Raw genomic sequence first — 18,162 nt, 5'->3', positions numbered from 1 at the left:
TCCCCTTAGAGAGCTAGTTTAATTGGTATGCAATGCAGCCTGTACTCTGGGAATTTTTTTTGTTCTTGTTGAAAACTATGAGATTAATCTGTATCTAACATTGAAGTCAGACTCTTCTTTACCTAGCCCCAACTTGCTAGGTAGCCTTAGCATTCCTAGCTTATCTGCTTCCAAACAGTCTTGATGAAATAGTTGCTTTATGAAGAAATACAGGTCCAGGTCAGCAAACATTTACAGGCACTGTGTTAGTCAGTAGAGAGTCAGCCCCTGCCTTTGAGGGGTTAACAGTGAGAACTGAGCAGTAAACTGCAGAGGCAGCACCTGAACCCAGGTCTCTCTGTGAACCCCACACCTATGCTCTTTCTACTCTACCGGGCAGCTTCATATCTTTCATAGGGATAAATATGTTGGAAGAGGTTACTTACTCTGTCAGTTAATGGGCTTGCTAAGCTAAAACTAAAACCCTCTCCAGCATACAAGTTTTAGATATTCACCTTCATGTGGCTGGAGAAAATGGACCATTTGTTCTCTGTTCTTCAAGACCCTCTATTCTGTATTTTAAGAAACAACTTTATTGAGGTATAACTGACACAGAATAAACTCATATTTAGAGTACAATTTAATGTTTTGTATAAACCTATAAAATTATCACCATGATAGAGAGAGTGAGCATACTTACCACCCCTAGGTTTCCAGATGCCCCTTTATAATCCACCTTCCTAATCCCTTCAGTTCTCCCTGTACCCTTGTACCCACTGATCTGCTTTCTGTGACTGTTGATGAGTTTGCTTCTTCTACTATTTTATGTAAATAGAACTATGCAGCATGTACTCTTTTTTGTCTAGCCTTTTTCACTCAGCATAATTATTTCAGGATAATGTACATTGAATATATCAATAGTTCGTCTTTTTATTGCTGAGAGGCATTAAGTTGCATGACTGTTCCACTGCTTATTTATCCATTCACCTGTTGATGGACATTGGGCTTATTTTTCGTTCTGGCTATTACTAATAAAGCAGATCTGAACAGTTTTGTAAAATATTAACATGATTTCATTACTCTTGGGTAAAGATGTAATGTAATTTCATACCTGGGAATGAAACGACTGGGACATATGGTGGGAATATTTTTACCTTTTGACAAAATGAGTAAACTCTTTTCTGAAGTGGTTTTACCATTTTATATTCCCGCCAGCAGCTTACGATAGTTCCAGCTGCTTCCCATCTTCCTCATCACTTGCTATGGTCAGCCTTTTAACCCAAGGCTTTCTAATAGTTGTGTAAAAATGTGTTAATGTGATTTTTTAATTTGCATTTTTCTAATGATAAATTATATTGAGAATCTTTTCATATGTTTATTTGCTACCTGTTTTCCCTGGAAAAGTTTCTCTTGAAATCTTCGCTTCATTAGTTAATTGAGTTGTTTTCTTATTATTGAGTTTCGGTAGGGCATTTTTATTTTATGTTTTAGTATTCTGGATATAAGTTTCTTGCATGCAGAAATGGTTCTAAAACCCTATTTTGAGAAGACTCTCTTTTCTCCACCTAAATTACCTTTGTACATTTGTCAAAAATCAGTTGTTCATATATGTATGGGCCTGTTTCTGTATTCTCTATTTGTTCCATCATCAGTTTGTCTAGACCAATTCAACACTGTTTTAATTACTGTAACATTATAATTTTGGGCCGGGCGCGGTGGCTCAAGCCTGTAATCCCAGCACTTTGGGAGGCCGAGACGGGCGGATCACGAGGTCAGGAGTTCGAGACCATCCTGGCTAACACGGTGAAACCCCGTCTCTACTAAAAAATACAAAAAGCTAGCCGGGCGAGGTGGCTGGTGCCTGTAGTCCCAGCTACTCGGGAGGCTGAGGCAGGAGAATGGCGTAAACCCGGGAGGCGGAGCTTGCAGTGAGCTGAGATCCAGCCACTGCACTCCAGCCTGGGCAACAGAGCGAGACTCCATTTCAAAAAAAAAAAAAAAAAAAAAAAAAAAAAAAACATTATAATTTTGAAAACAGATAGTAGGTCCTCCAATTTTGTGATTCTTTTCAAAGTTATTTTTTGCTATTCAAGATCTTTTTTACCATATGAATTTTAGAGTCAGTTTATTAATTCCTATAAAAGCCTGCTGGGATTTAGATTGGGATTACATTGAATTTACAGATCAATTTGGGAAGAATTAACATCTTAATAATATTGAGTCTTCTGACCCATGAACCTGGCATCTCTCCATTTATTTAGGTCTTTTAACATTTTTCTCAGAAATTGTTCTGTAGTTTTCAGTGCACAAATCTCACATTTTTTGGAGATGATATCTAAGTATTGATTGAATAATGGCTATGTAAATACTTAATAGTTCTTAATAATATTAGTAATGATAGTTTTATTTGTTTCCATTTGTTCCTTGCTACTATAGAGGAATACAATTGATTTGGTATTTTGATTTTCTGTACGGCAACCTTATAAAACCCATTTATTAATAGTTTACCTAATTGGTGGATGTGATAGAATTTTCTACATAGGCAACTATGTTGTTTGTAAAGACCATTTTACTGGCCGGGCGCGGTGGCTCAAGCCTGTAATCCCAGCACTTTGGGAGGCCGAGACGGGCGGATCACGAGGTCAGGAGATCGAGACCATCCTGGCTAACATGGTGAAACCCCGTCTCTACTAAAAATACAAAAACTAGCTGGGCGAGGTGGCAGGCACCTGTAGTCCCAGCTACTCGGTAGGCTGAGGCAGGAGAATGGCGTGAACCCGGGAGGCGGAGCTTGCAGTGAGCTGAGATCTGGCCACTGCACTCCAGTCCGGGCGACAGAGCGAGACTCCGCCTCAAAAAAAAAAAAAAGACCATTTTACTTCATTTTCAATTTGTATGCTTTTTTTCTTTTTCTTTTGCTTCATACAAAAGTGAATGGTAAGAATGGACATTGTTGCCTCGCTGCTGATTTTAGAAGAAAGATTTTAGATCTTTCACCATTAAGAATGATGGTAGGGGTGAGCACAAGTGACTTATGCCTGTAATCCCAGCACTTTGGGAGACCAATGCGGGCCAGGGCTCAAGACCAGCCTGGGCAACATAGTGAGACCCTGTTTCTATTAAAAAAAAAAAAAAATTAACCAGGCATGGTGGCACACACTTGTAGTCCTAGCTAGTCAGAAGTCTGAGATGGGAGGATCACTTCAGCCCAGGAATTCAAGGCTGCAGGGAGCCATGATCATGCCACTGCACACTAGCCTGGGCAGTACAGTGAGACTCTGTCTCTAAAATAAATATAAAAGAATGATGTTAGCTATAGGTTTTTGTAGATGCCCTTTATCAGGCTGAAGAAACTTCCTTCTAGTCCTAGTTTGTTGCAAGTTTTTATCAAAAATTGGTGTTGGATTTTTGTCAAATGCTGTTTCTGCATCTATTACGATGATCACATATGTTTCTTAAATTAGTCAATATAGTGAATTATAGTGATCGATTTTTTAATGTTGTACCAACCTTGCTTTCCTGAGATAAACTCCATTTGATTATGAAGCAATACACTTTTCATATTTTGCTGAATTTGATTTGTTAAAAATCTGTTAGGAATTTTTACATCTATGTTTATGAGTGATACAAGTTCATGTTTTATTTTTTCCTTATAAAGTATTTATCTGGTATTGGTATTAGAGTAATGCTGGCCTCTTAGTAAGAGTTGGGAGGCATTCCCTCCTCTTTAATTTTTTTGAAAAGTTGGCACAGAATTGCTATTATTTCTTCCTTAAATTTTTGGTGGGATTCCACAGTTAAAGCCTCTGAGCCTGTGGTATTTTTTTGGTGGAAGGTTTTTCACTAGAAAATCAATTTCTTAGTAGTTATAAGACATTCAGGTTATGTCTTTTTTTTTCTTGAATGAGCTTTGGCACTTTGAGTCTTTCAAAGTGTTTGTCCGTTTAATCTAAGTTGCAGCATATTTTGGCATAAGCTTGTTGAAAATATTCCCTTATTGTCTTTTAGTATCTGTAGAGATGACACCTTTCTAATTCCTGATATTTATAATTGTGTCTTCTTTTCTACATCAGTCTGCCTAGAGGTTTATCAATTTTACTGTTCTTCTAAACGAATCAATTTTTTTTTTTAAATACTGATTTTCTTTTTTCTCTTTCATTGGTGTTTAATCTTATATTATTTTCTTTTTGTGTGTGTTAGTTTCTGTTTAGTTTGCTCTTCTTTTTCTAGTTTCCTAAGGTGGAAAACTGAAGTTGTTGATTTTAATTCATTCTTTCTTTTTTCCAATATAAATATTTTAGTGCAATTAATTTACTTCTGAGCACTGTTGTGACTGCGTCTCACAAATATTTTTATATTGCATTTTCATTTTTATTTGGTTCCACCTACTTTCTACTTTTGATTTCTTCTTTGACCCACACTTATTTTGAAGTATGCTGTTTTGTTTTGAAATATTTGAGAAATTTTCAGATATCTTTCTGTTTGGTTTCTAATTTAATTCCACTGAGATCAGAGAACAAATCTGAACTCTTTTAAATGTATTGAGATTTATGTTATAGCTCAGACTGTGGTTATCTCTGTAAATTTTGTATGTATACTTGAAACTTTATTCCACTTTTGTTTGGTGGGATGTCTTATAAATGTCAATTAGGTCGAACTGGTTGGTAGTGTCATTCAAGTTTTCTATATCTTTACATATATGCACTTATCAGTACTCTGTTGAATACTTGAGGGCTACCTACTTAGGTCTCTGGAATTCTCTCTCTCTCTCTGGGCAGCTTTCTCCTGCTGATATTCTGCCCTTCAAACTCTAGTTGCCTTGGCTTTCCCATTCTTCTAGGTACAATTCCTCAACTCAGGGATACTGCTGGGCTTCGCCTGGGCTCACCATTTGGATGTCACAGCTTGGAAACTCTATGAAGCTGGGCCAATCAAACGGCTCGCTCTTTGTAATCCCATCACTCTGGGATTACAGTTCTTCATTGCTTGATGTCTAGTGTTTAAAAACTGTTATGTCATCTATTTTGTTTTTTAACTTTGAACAGAGAGCTAATCCAGTCTTTGTTACCCTAACTTGGTTCCAAGTAGGAGACTTCCAATTATGATTTTAACACATAGTTTAACAGATTTGTGTAAACCAGTTTGTCTTGTTTAAAATTAACCTTGTAATCTTAACTTTTGTATCTTTATTAAGTCCACTTAACTTATAGACTTCATTGTCATTGTGAAAGAGAGTACTGTGCAGTCCTTCAGGTTACTTTCTTTTGAGATCTCTCTCTCTCTCTCTCTGTCTCTCTCTCTGTCTCCCTCTCTCTCTCAGACATCCATATATTCTACCTCTCTTTCCCTCAGGCTTCTGAGAGTTGGAGTGGGATTTTTCATTTGTGACTTTATGCCCAGCAAAAGGGAAGTCTTTAATACGTTCACGGCCAAGGATTATAATAAGCATATGGTTGTTAGAAAGCAGCTTTCTTTGGTTATCTACTGGTAGCACTCAGGGCTTCTTAGGCCTCTTGGATTAAAATAAAGCAGGCCATATTTTGGTGAGACAGGGCCCTGTTCCCAGCAGCTATGCCTTTTCATTTCCTCTGCCTTTAGGGAACACGTGTTCCCATTTCCAAGCATCTTCTGCTGTTTGATATCATTCAAGTATCTCCTGGAATGGATGATATATAAGTGATGAGGCTGCATTGCCCTGGTTTGCCTATGCTCATTCTCTTCTCACATATGTGGAATATGGAAAATGAGTCATGAATGCAATTTGCGTGTCTCATACTCTTCTCATAAAACAGAAATCTTCATGGATACATAGTGACAATGGTAAACGTTCTTTCATTCTAATTTCTAATTGATTCTGGAAGTCAAATTCTTATAAATTCTTATAAAAATTAAATTTCTCCCATGAATTCCCTTTATTCAGCAACACAAGTCAATTACATTCACTTGTGTGTTTTTTTTTACTCTCCTTCTTACATTAAGATCTGTGTGAATACCATTCTCTTAGTTTTCTTCGTTTTCTATCTGAATCCCTGAGATTGAGATCTTTCTTGTGTTTTGGTCACCTTTTCCCACACAGGATTGCAGTAGCAAATTGTCTTGTTAGCCCTTTCCTGCTTCTCTTTATCTATTCCCTTTTGCTATTTCCTTCCCATTTGTTGCTGGCAGCTTGCTAACCATTACCACCACCTCCCATTTTAAATTTAGTCTTGTAGCATTCCTGGTATTTCATTCCAAGTGATCATAAGTTAAAAACTAAAGCCAATTTTTTTTTATTTAGTAAAAATGATTTTTTTTAGAATTCATAGAGCTCATCAACTCATATAAATAGGAGGCTATCTTAGTCATCTTTGATGACCAGCTGTGATATTTTAAGAGTACTCCATATTGATTAAGAAGGTATTAAAAATGAAGTCATCGGTTGTGTGCTAATGGTAGGTATATAAAGCCATACTGAACTCAACACTAGATTAAAATATTTGATGAGCCCCAATTACATTTAATTGGTTTAATGTGAAGTGAGTATTTTTTTACCACTTCATATTTCTTTTATTTTTTTATTTTAGAGAAAAGGCTTCACTTTGTCACCCAGGCTAGAATGAAGTGGTGCAGTCATAGCTCACTGCAACCTTGAACTCCTGGTCTCAGGCGATCCTCCCACGTCTGTTTCCCAAAGTGCTGGGACTACAGGCGTGAGCCACCATGCCTGGCCTGCCATATTCCTAATGCAACAATTTCTAGCAAACTGGCCCATCAGTAGTGGCATAGATATACAGTTAAATTCAGCTGATGTTTAATAAGTTACTTCTATGTAGAAATAGCATATTATGTATTTCAGAGCATACAAAGGTGAGCAAAACTTAATCTTGCCTTCCGTGAATTTAATTCAAACTAATAGGGAAACAAACATGTACATAGATCATAATAATAGCTAACACCAAGCACCAGTTATGTTCAAGGAGCTGGTTTAAGCACTTACATGTATTTTCCACTCTAATCCACATAACAATCCTATGAGGTAAATGCTAGTATTTTATCTCCATTTCATATGAGAAAGTTGAGCTATGAAGAGGTTAAGTGCCCAAATCAAGGTCACAGAGCTAGAAAGCCAGTGGAGTTTTTTGACTAGAAGAGTGACATGATTAGGACCTAACTTTAGGATGGATATTCTGGTAGCAGTGCTTAGATTGAGTAGAAACAGGAATTTGGAAATAGGGACACTATTGCTATTAGTCATCCATATTGAAATAATCCATTAATTCCCAAATTATAGTGGTAGCAGTGGAAATGGAAGGGGACCATACAGACTTATAGAGATTATAGAGACAGGATTCACAGAATTTGTCAAGTAATGCCAACATTCAATACATCAGTAAAAGTGTTGTTGTATTAAGTGGTTTAGAACAGAGATAACTTTGAGGTTTTAATATTGGTCAAGGTGGCAAAATAATGATGCTATTAAAGAACTGGGAATAGAAAATAATGTAGGTTAGCAATAACTTCAGTTGGGATGTTTAGAGATGTCCAAAGGCAACTGGGCTGTGGGATAGGAATCTGAGTGATGGGTCAGAGACAGTCTGATTTAGGGATCATCCATGGTAGAAAGAGATTAAGTGGTTTTTCTCAGAGGGAGAGAACAGAGAAATGCCTCTTATAAACAGGGAAAGAAGACACTTGTGACATGACATCATAATAAAGTTTAGAGAACTGATTAACAATAATTATGACCCTTATATCGAATTGAATTATTTCTAAATTTACCAACTCCCACCCTTCATCTCTTGCATTTGAACATTTATAAAGTAATTTCAGTCTGGCTGCCCCAAATCTGATTACTCAGGGTATTGATAGTTAACCTCACATCGGTTTCCCACCATGAGTTATGTGGGTTTAGAAAGTTGTACCAAAATGTACGAACCTAGGGCTTTTTTTTTTTTTTTTTTGAGACGGAGTCTCGCTCTGTCTCCCGGGCTGGAGTGCAGTGGCTGGATCTCAGCTCACTGCAAGCTCCGCCTCCCGGGTTCACGCCATTCTCCTGCCTCAGCCTCCCGAGTAGCTGGGACTCACAGGCGCCCACCACCTCGCCCGGCTAGTTTTTTGTATTTTTTTTTTTAGTAGAGACGGGGTTTCACCGTGTTAGCCAGGATGGTCTCGATCTCCTGACCTCGTGATCCGCCCGTCTCGGCCTCCCAAAGTGCTGGGATTACAGGCTTGAGCCACCGCGCCCGGCCGAACCTAGGGCTTTTAACAATCACACTTGAAAGAAACCTTGGGAGTTGCATTTGTCAAGCAGCTAGGAAAACCATTCATGCATACCCCACACCCAGAGCTCCATCGGCAGCCCAAACATAAAGAACTGAAAGGTCATTCTTCTTCCTGCAATGTGATGGCTTGTTGACGTATTTTGACACAACAGTACAATGCTGAAAGGGTCTGACCTTCCTGCAACACTGAGGGACTCAGGTTTGCTCAGGATACCTGACACTCATTGCATTTCTCTCCTTGCTTTCCTTCTCCTTCACAGATGAACACACTCCTCAAACACAGAGTGCTGCCTTTGATACAGAAATATTAAATAATTTAAATAGATATAAATGATTGCTTTATACACTTCTCTTGCCTTTTTTTTTTTTTTTCCCCCAGTTACCATCAAGCTGAAACCCTTACTTGGAACCATTAATGCTTTTAATTAAAAAATTAAATTAGTTTTTCAGAATGACAAATGTGAATGGAGACTGTTAATAGCTGGAAAAAGAAAAACTAAACAAATGAGGAGGCCTATATGCTATGTTATGTTTTATAGTCTGTCTTTTTGATAGAAACCAATTTATTGGAATTCAGAAGTTTGAGGATTACTTCTGAAGTGCAAGATTAATGTACATAAAGGTAAATTGTAGGTAAATTGAAGTAATTATCTCCTGTGTACATAATGTGTTAAAAGGTTGAAGAGTTAGGTGGAGGCAAGAGAACTATCACGAGAATTTTCTGCCATGTATAAACTGATGTTCTATGTTAGATTTATATACTGTGAAGCGGGGCTTTGACTGGTTATCCATATTATTTTTTAATTTAGTATCATGGTGGCATGGAGATGGGAAGAAATATATATACTATTAATGAATTTCTATAAATACAAAAGTAATAACCTAAATGCTTTTTTAAAAAAAATACTCTTTTTAATGAGAAGCAGCTATTCAGAAAGATTGTCATGCTGTCTCCACAGCTAGTAAATATAAAATAAGTGCAATAATATTCTCCGAGCATTTAGATTGCACTTTGCAAAGTGTGGAAAGTTTACGTATTTGTCATAATATTGGCAAAAGGAGTATTCAAGTATTTCAGTGGTATTGTTTCCAAATGTGATTAAGTGTCTAATAAATGAAATTAAGATACTTTTGTCCAAGGTAAATATTTTAATGGCATACGCAAAATTAGGACTGAAATTTTGAAGTATTTGTTTTAACTCCTCACCTGTTTTCCTCATATCACTGCACTTTTCAGTAACAACCTAGACATCATACATCTTTGTTTGAATCATTTCTCTTCCTATTTTCTCCACCATTTCAAATGGTGTCATGTCACTGGGAACTAATGCCCACTATCAGCTGAGCACATTCAGCTTCTGTCTACATTACCACTAGGGTTCAGTTCCAATTTCCTGGTATTACTCATTCAGATCCGACCTCTTAGTTTGTGTGCTATGAGAACTGACAGCCCCCCATCCTGCTCTGCTTGCCTAGGGCCTAGTCACACACACTCCACTGTGCCAAAGCATGGCCACCCCCACACACCTTTCTGCTCAGGATTCTGTGTAACTTTTAATTGACATTTATGTCTGACATTGTAGATGTACTTCCTCATTGTAGAACCTTTGTCTTCATAGGAATAGTTGAAAACTGCTTTTCACTTAACTATTACATGGATTAATTTTACTTAACAATGACAGGTTTCCCTGCTGAAACTCGAAGTGGACAGGTAATTTCCTGTTTCTAACCATTCTCCATCTAACACTGCAACCCACCACCCAGCACTATTCTCACTAGTCGCTTGAGTATACAACAAATCCATTTGAAATGACAGAGAGAGGGTTAAGTCCTGAGTACAACATAAACTGTAGTAGAGCCCAGTATAAGGCATTTTTTTTTTTTGATATATGAAACAATCTTTTTAGTGGGGTTTATTAGTGACTTAATGTCTATACATATCTTTCCTCTAAATTCACCCCTAGCTACACGGGCATAAATTTACCCAATTGTTTCTAATATAATGGCATTCTATATATATCTTTTCCTCAGAAAACACAGCACAAAGTTCTGTTGTTTTGCCAGGTTCCTGGCCTTGTTTTATAAATTCTTAGTAAAATTTCTTTCCTTGGGTGAGAAAAAATATATTCTATCAATTATTTTAAAAAGCAATAATTCATTATAGTTGATCATAAATGTCAGGAAGCAAAGACCTAGCTGAAGCATTTTTGTCACTAATCATGCTGTTTTTCTTCTAATTAGTTAATTTACATTTTACAAATTAAGGGTAAAATTCAGACAGAAGATAACATCATAGCTTTAACTGACCTATATTTGTATCTGCCAAATTTAAGTTAATTAGAAATGTAGATGCTGTTTGTTTTATCTGTCAGAAAAGCTCATCTTTTTTCTTAAAAAAAAAAAAAAAAGTAGACACACACTTTTTCCCCCTCAGCATTTATCATCTAAATAATAGTCTTGCCAAGATGGCAGCCTCATAATAAACTCTTTTCAGTGGAGTGATGGGTAATGAAGCTTGCTTGTGAAGGCAGCGAAAAATGTTGTCTGGCCAAATGCATGAATGTGATGGCTAGAGAATCAGTGGACTTTCTCAGTCATCAATCTTTTTAGTAGCCTCTTATACATCTGAATATTTTGATAGATGATCTAATAATTGAGTTATCTATCTTTCTAACTATCAGAGTTGCATAAAAATTATTCTCACATGCTACTGAATATTAAATATATTAGGCATCCAGTAAATTTTTCATAAAAGGGCCAAAAGGTGAAACATTTTTGTTATTCTATAAATACCTCTTAATATATTGAGTGTTGAGCCCTCTGACGTATCCAACTCTTAACTCTGTCTGTGAGAAGCAGGTGTATATTGTAAAAAGAGAACATACCTATTATAATAAGTAGGACATATAATACTTACTTTGGCTAGTAAAAAGTAGACCCTGGTACATGTGTAGATACAACTCAGTGTATTGTAAAATGGAATGCACTTGTTGGTCTAACACCAGCGACACATTTAATATGACACAAATTTTCCATACAAGAAGCACAGAAGCATGCTAAGAATGACTGTATGACTTTGGTGTCTCCATCATTTTGAGAGGAAGATGATCCTACCAAAAGGGAAAACAAAGCTCTCAAATGTTACTTATAACACACAGGTAGTTCTTTCCTCTCATATGGCTTTGTATGTGGAGGGGGGGATTGTTTTGTATTTTTTGTTTTTTGTCATGCATCACTCTATTAAAAGCTTATCAACAAATGTGCTTCACTGGAATTGAAAAAGTGACAAGGAAAATTGGCAGGAAACAGATCACTCAGAAGTGGGCTTTTCCCACCCCCCACCATTCACAGTTCTTCAAGGTGACCTTACAGTGATGACTTCCCAGTAACTCACATTAAAATAGTTCTGCCCTGGAAGAGCAGACATTTGTGTGCGGATCTGAAGGGTTACCAATCCTGTGCATCTTGAAAGGCACTCAAATGAGCAGGGCCTTGTAAATTGGATTTCTATCAGCCAGCCCTGATGATAGCTCTTCATCAGAGGAATGGGAGGAAGTGCTATCAATAGCTCCAACTCTAAATACCTTTCTTTGGTTTTTTTTTTTTTTTTTTTTTTAATGCAACACTTATTTTTGGTCTCTCATTCAAAATGGTGATGAATGCTAAAATCACTAGAAATAATTGCCTTTAAGATTTTAAATAAGCCTTAAAATATGAACAATTTATTTTATTTTATTTTTTTTTAAGACGGAGTGTTGCTCTGTCACCAGACTGGAGTGCAGTGGCACAATCTCGGCTCAATACAACCTCCACCTCCCAGGTACAAGCAATTCCCCTGCCTCAAGCCTCCCGAATAGCTGGGGCTACAGGCACATGCCACCACACCTGGCTAATTTTTTCTATTTTAGTAGAGACGGGGTTTCACCATGTTAGCCAGGATGATCTCAATCTCCTGACTTCAGGTGATCCTCCTGCCTCGGCCTCCCACAGTGCTGGGATAACAGGTGTCAGCCACTGCGCCCAGCCAAACAATTATTTTTTAATGCTTTTCAACTGGAAAAGCATTAGGAATGAAAATCAGCAACACAATGGCCAGAAACAAAAATGGCAAAAATGTCTTAAACCTTGTTTTCTATTTAATTCCTCACAGTGATTTCATCTTACAGTTGCACTATTTATAAAATTTGAGATGATAGACTTCTTTCTCTTTATTTTTCTGGATTGAAAATAATAATTCAAGACAGTACCAATTGTGGAAATCTCTCTGTGGGTTACACTGAGGAACTAGTACTTTCTGGTAGGTGGACCTTTCCTTGGTTTTAAGAATCTCCATAATTTGTGGTTGGAAAAAAATGATGTTTTATTGTAAGAGCTATAACTGAGAATTTTAAACTCTTAGATATCTATTTAAAATTACAAATTTAAAACCATTTGAAATGTCCATATTGGGGAGGTTTTGGGGGAGGGAATAGCCTTTTCTTAATCAAAGTAGCAAACATCTGTGTTCTTTCTAGCCTGTCTTTTGATTAGCATGGCCTCATCCATCACTGGTCTTTGATATGAGCACCAAGAAGTCATGTCCTTTTGTTTTAAATGATAAATATGCCTTTGTCATGAATACTCATAGGCAACCCAGGATTTACATCTGAATTGTCAAAGTGTAACTGCCCAGCTCCTGTGATGAGTGACATTATTAGTGAAATAAAGAAGTTTTTAATTCGTCATGGATAGGCCTTAGATGGTGACATTATGAGACTATGCGGGTTGTGGTGCTAGAAAAAGTTGTCCTTCCCCTCTATTTTTCTAAGATTTGTCATTTATCAACAAGAGGCAATCTGTCGCAGGAGGTTCTCTGTGAACATTTGTACTTTGGTGCCATTAGTCCATCTCTTTGGGTTTCGTTATTTAGGCTGGATGGCTGGTAGTTCTTACCAAAACGAATGCTATTGGAAGTACCCAGGCTCCTGGTGGTCAAACAACCAGCATCATGATTTGTTCTGTCAGGTTATTATTATCAAAGACAGTGTTTTTTTAAACTTTAGCTTTATTTCAAGGTCTGTGTCGATTGTATTTTCTAAATACATTTCTTTGATATCTTCTTTCCCACTAACTCACATCTACTCACGTGTATTTGTGTATGTGCTATTTATATAAATACATTGACCTGTTCATATCTACCTATACAATTTCATGTTAATCATCAAAACCCTCAGAGTGTCCATTTTAACTGTTATATTTGACTCTTCAACTACGGAATTAGGACCATTAAAATTAAAAATATTGTGAAGTCTTGATCTTCACCTGTCTGCAGTTTAACAGATTACAGCTTTCATATATTTGCTTTATTTGTTCCTAAACTATTAATAGACATATAATTTGATAATTTTCAAGTTTCTTGTAGTAAATGTTTCATGTTGGTAATAAGTGGTTTATTCTAATTTTTTGTATAAAACATATCCTGTGAAGATTTAGTATTTTAACAAGTAACTTTTAACAGAAATGGCATTACCTTCTACGTGATTTGTCTTTATAATTTCAATACAACTGTTTTAAAAGGAGGCAGAGTAAGAGTGTTCAATCTCTTTTTCAACTGAATTGACTGGCGAATTAATCAAAACAACCTTTAATTTAGAATGTTGGGAATTTACAGGAAAGTTAAACTATGTATTTTAGTTTGATTTAACATCTCTCCATAAAAATCATGAAAATGATTTCATCAGTATAAAAGCCTTACTTAAATTATATTTTATTTCAGGTCATATCCCTCACCCCACAAATGTATTAATCTTGGGTTTTCTGTTTTGATTGTTTCAAAACTAAACTTTAGCACTCCTTTTTTGAACAGTATTTCTTGAGTGCCAAATATATATATATTTTAAGGGAAGAAAATACATGATTAACCCTTATTATCAGCCTTGCTCTTCTAATTTTTTTTTAATTTTGAGTATTTCCTAGATCCCCTGTTTCATAGAAAATGAAGTCTTGTTCATATTTGTTTCCCGAAAGAAAACACCTGGCAACTCTAAAGCCCAACCCCTTACATTAATTGAGATTTTTGTACTGTAATGTAAGTGTCTGAGTTTTCGAGACCCTAAGGCTTTCACCCAACTTAAAGACAGTGATGCCAGTGAGCTTCTGTCCAGAGTTAATCAGCTGCAGAATTTGTAAACTGCACATGTGTCAAAGTTGAAAATGTTAGCACTCTAATAGAAGCTTGAAAAGGTTAGATCTGATAAAAGCCATCAACAGTTAAAGAAAGTGATTTATGGGAACGTAATGACAGAAAATGCCTCATTTATCACTCATATATAGATAGGTTAAGGTTCCTGTGTCATACTTTTAAAAACTTGACCACTTCGAATTGTCAAAGTAGGTACTTAATTGCCCTTCATCCTTTTCATTTTGAATTTATTTCATTTGAAATTGGTAATTTCATCTACGATTACTTTACTGTCATTCACTTCATATGGTTCCATTTACAGTCATTCATATTTAGGATTTTCAAAAACTGCATCACTGATCTTTTTGAAGTTTTATTAGCTAAAGCTGTTGCAAAGAAAGATTAAGCCAGTCTTATATATGCTAATTTACACTTTTATCTAACACAAATACCATGAAGGTATGTTGAAGTTTCATTTTCTCTTTTCTAACACTTGTAATTTTCATCAGCATCTTGTTATCCTCTGAATATTCTATATATCTCTCTTAAAAAGTGCACCACAAGATGTTAAAAGACAGAACCATCATTTGGTTTACCATCCTAATAACTCAACTTAATATTTAAGCTCCACACAAATTAAATTTAATGAAAACCTGCCTGTCTGGCTAAATGATTCCTAAAAAAGGGGGCAAAAGCCAAAGTTAAGAGACATGCCAAATTGTATTTCTTTCCCAGGATCATTAGAAAACAACACTTAATTATGTCTTATACATTCTAAGAAAGATATTTATAAACTCAGAATTTCTAAACATTTATTGGCTTATTTGATGTCAGTTCATGCATAAATATCTTAACACTATTAAATAAAAACTTTTACAAACTGCAATACGTCAAAGTGGTATTGTAAAACAAAATTTTAGGAATGATGAGCACAGTTTTAGACTCCTTAATGTGGCAGGTAGGCTTGCTGAAGGGCTTCATGGAGATCTTTCAGAACATGAAGTAGGCAGAAGTGTGCCAGACTTCCTCTGCCCCTCTATAGCCAAAAAATAAATTTGAGAAGTTTGGCAGGTTTTACTTTGTCAGCCCAATGCTGCACTTTCTTCAACAGTGACACTCCAAATTCAATTTAAAAAGAAGTCAGAACAGTTCCTTCAGCAAGACAAAGGCATGAAAAAAATTTACAAGGAAAGGGAGGAACTGTTATGTACTAGGAAAAAAACTTAAGAGACATCCTAACCAAATGCAGTTGATCCTGTTTGTTGCACCTTGATTCCATCAAACAGACTACAAAAAAAAATCACACTTTTTAGATAGTCATTGAAAGTTGAATATGAATTATTGTGAATTCTTAACACCTAGAAATTATTGTTAATTCTCCTAGGCATGACAATGCCATTGTTGCATTATGTATGAAATTGTGTCAAAAAGAAAATGTCCTTTTTTTGAAAAAGAGATACATACAAAAATATGTAAGGGTAGATTGAGTTGGTGTCTGAGATCTCCTTTAACTATTTCAACAAAATAAATACATAAGTTGATAGAGAAACATTTAAAGAGGGAGATAGAGTCTGGAAGATGGATATCTGAGGTGGGGGGGGTCTCTCTGCTTTGTATACATTGAAATTTTTGCAAAAAATAAAAGTCAGGGGAATTATCTAAAAGTAGCATTTTAAATATAAAATTATAACATCCTATATTTTCTAGTATTTTCTTACCACCAATATAAGTTTTTAAGTCATAAGATATAACCTAACCTTTTTTTAATCTCCAAAGTTTATTCAAAAAATCATCTAATTGGCTACCACCAAATCCATTTACAACATTTTAACCCAGTAGCAAACCCAGTATTTTTTAAATAAAGAAAATGGGTAAGAAATTCTGAACATTTATTCAAAATATGACAGAAACCTATTAGCATGCTTCTTTGTGCTCTGAAAAGTGTTAATTCCTAAGTAGTAGCACAAATCATTTGTTTTGTTTAAAATGATTGTTGATGTATAATTTCAGTCTTATATCTCTGGCAAATGAATTAGAGGTTTATAAATCTTACATTTTAAGCTTTGTTTTTTATCATTGTTTACCAAAGCATTTTCTTGAGTTACAGATATAGTTTCCCAACTTAAGAAATATTAAACTAAATGTATTTCTAGATGCATCTTTGTTCAGAAATTTTATATACATATATACATTTAAATTAAAATCTTGATTTTTTTTTGTATGATTTTTAAAACCTGCATTTACTTGGCACTTTAAGCATATATACAGTATTTTCATCTTTAAGCAACAACAAGAAAACCTGAAAATCTGAGACTCTCAGAATATACATTGATTTGGAGAAAATGTGCTCTTAATATGAATTTATCATTTCCCCGGTTTATATTAAAGGTTAGTTAACCAAATGTATTTTTTTTCCTTTTTGTGAATTGTATACATACATGAAGACAATACAAGAGGAACCATTTCAACTTAACCTTCGAGAGATTAATCATTTTGTTTGAAGGAGTTTTGTTGTTATTTTTTAAATCTGTGATTAGGAAAACACGTATCATATGTGTTTATATAATCATAGGCACCAGAATTGCCTCAATCGATGAATCTTAGCAGTTTGCTCTTGTAACAACTATGAGGAAATGTATTAGAATGCCTTAATTGCAGAGCAAGAAAAAGAGAAGGCACAGTCTTTTCACATATGATCTTTCAATTGTTCACCAAAGGATAAAGAAAGCATTCAAGCGTGGTTTCAAGAACTGTCAGCAATAAGAACATGCAAGGTACTTTGTAGGGCCTTAAAGACCTTTCTAGGAAATAGATTTAATTACAAAGTAAAATAGACTTTTCATTTCAAAGAATTCTTAAAAATGTTATAAAATTTCATAATGTTAATATATTAATGGGGTATTGTCTTCTTAGCCTAGATGAGAAAAAGTCATCCATGAAGCTATTATGTTTGATTCATACAACAGTGGAGTTTATAAATATTTTTCTCTAGGTTTAAGAGTGAGAATTATAATGCATTGAAGTCTGTAACAATATTAAAAGGTCTACCCTTTTCGTTCACAGATGGTGATTCAATCTCACCCATGAAGTAGGAACATCTATAGTAGTCTTCCCCCTCCTAAAAGAACTCCTTTTACCCAAATTAAAGTTTAAAATGATCAGAAATGTCAGTGCATATGCTGTTTGTTTTAATTAACATGTTCATGTACACTTTGTTCATCCTTAGAACAATACTAGTACTCTGTCGTCAGGTATAAGAATTCCAGAGGCACTTTATTCCTCCCTTAGTTACTTTAACTTTTATATATATATATATATATATATATATTTTTTTTTTTTTTTTTTTAAAGCTCATTTATTTTCCAGTGAGTTCAGTCCTAAAGCTTAATTAGCAGTATACTCCAAGCTGAATTACACCAGAGAAGGTTAACCTGGCACTGTGCTAAGTAGCTGTTTATAAATAACCCAAGCTTGTTCTTCTAGAGCTTCAGAGCTTACATCGTCAACTCAGCCTGCCTAGCCTATGTCAGGATTTGGGAAGCCAGTCTGCTCTCATCCAGGCACACACACATCAGTATTTACTGGCTATTTCCAGACACCAAATATATTCATGTTTAAATTGTCTTTGTTTTAGGACACTTCATTCAAAAACAAATCAATCTCAGAAGGTTGTGTTTTTAAGTAATTACTCTTTCATTGAGAAACTGTTTCTGGGCCAGTGTTGCTATTTTTCTAACTAGTCAATGATCAATGTATTCACTG

The 18,162-nt window shown here is 35.4% G+C and overlaps 1 protein-coding gene across 5 annotated transcripts in view; it reads left to right on the top strand.

Moving 5' to 3' along the window:
• C5H15orf41 (chromosome 5 C15orf41 homolog) overlaps window positions 1–18,162 on the top strand; it is a 229,578-nt gene that overhangs the window by 137,476 nt on the left and 73,940 nt on the right. The window contains exon 11 of one of the 5 annotated variants that reach the window (XM_030931253.1): window positions 17,464–17,541. The exons of the other annotated variants lie outside the window; for them this stretch is intronic. Within the exon in view, the coding sequence (XP_030787113.1) occupies window positions 17,464–17,470 (7 nt within the window). The 3' untranslated portion in view covers window positions 17,471–17,541. Of the gene's footprint in view, window positions 1–17,463; window positions 17,542–18,162 lie in introns of those variants that run through there. 5 annotated transcript variants of the gene reach the window in all.

This window comes from Rhinopithecus roxellana, chromosome 5, assembly GCF_007565055.1.
Source record: "Rhinopithecus roxellana isolate Shanxi Qingling chromosome 5, ASM756505v1, whole genome shotgun sequence".
Lineage (NCBI taxonomy): Eukaryota > Metazoa > Chordata > Mammalia > Primates > Cercopithecidae > Rhinopithecus > Rhinopithecus roxellana.
This window is presented reverse-complemented; position numbering and strand designations above follow the sequence as displayed.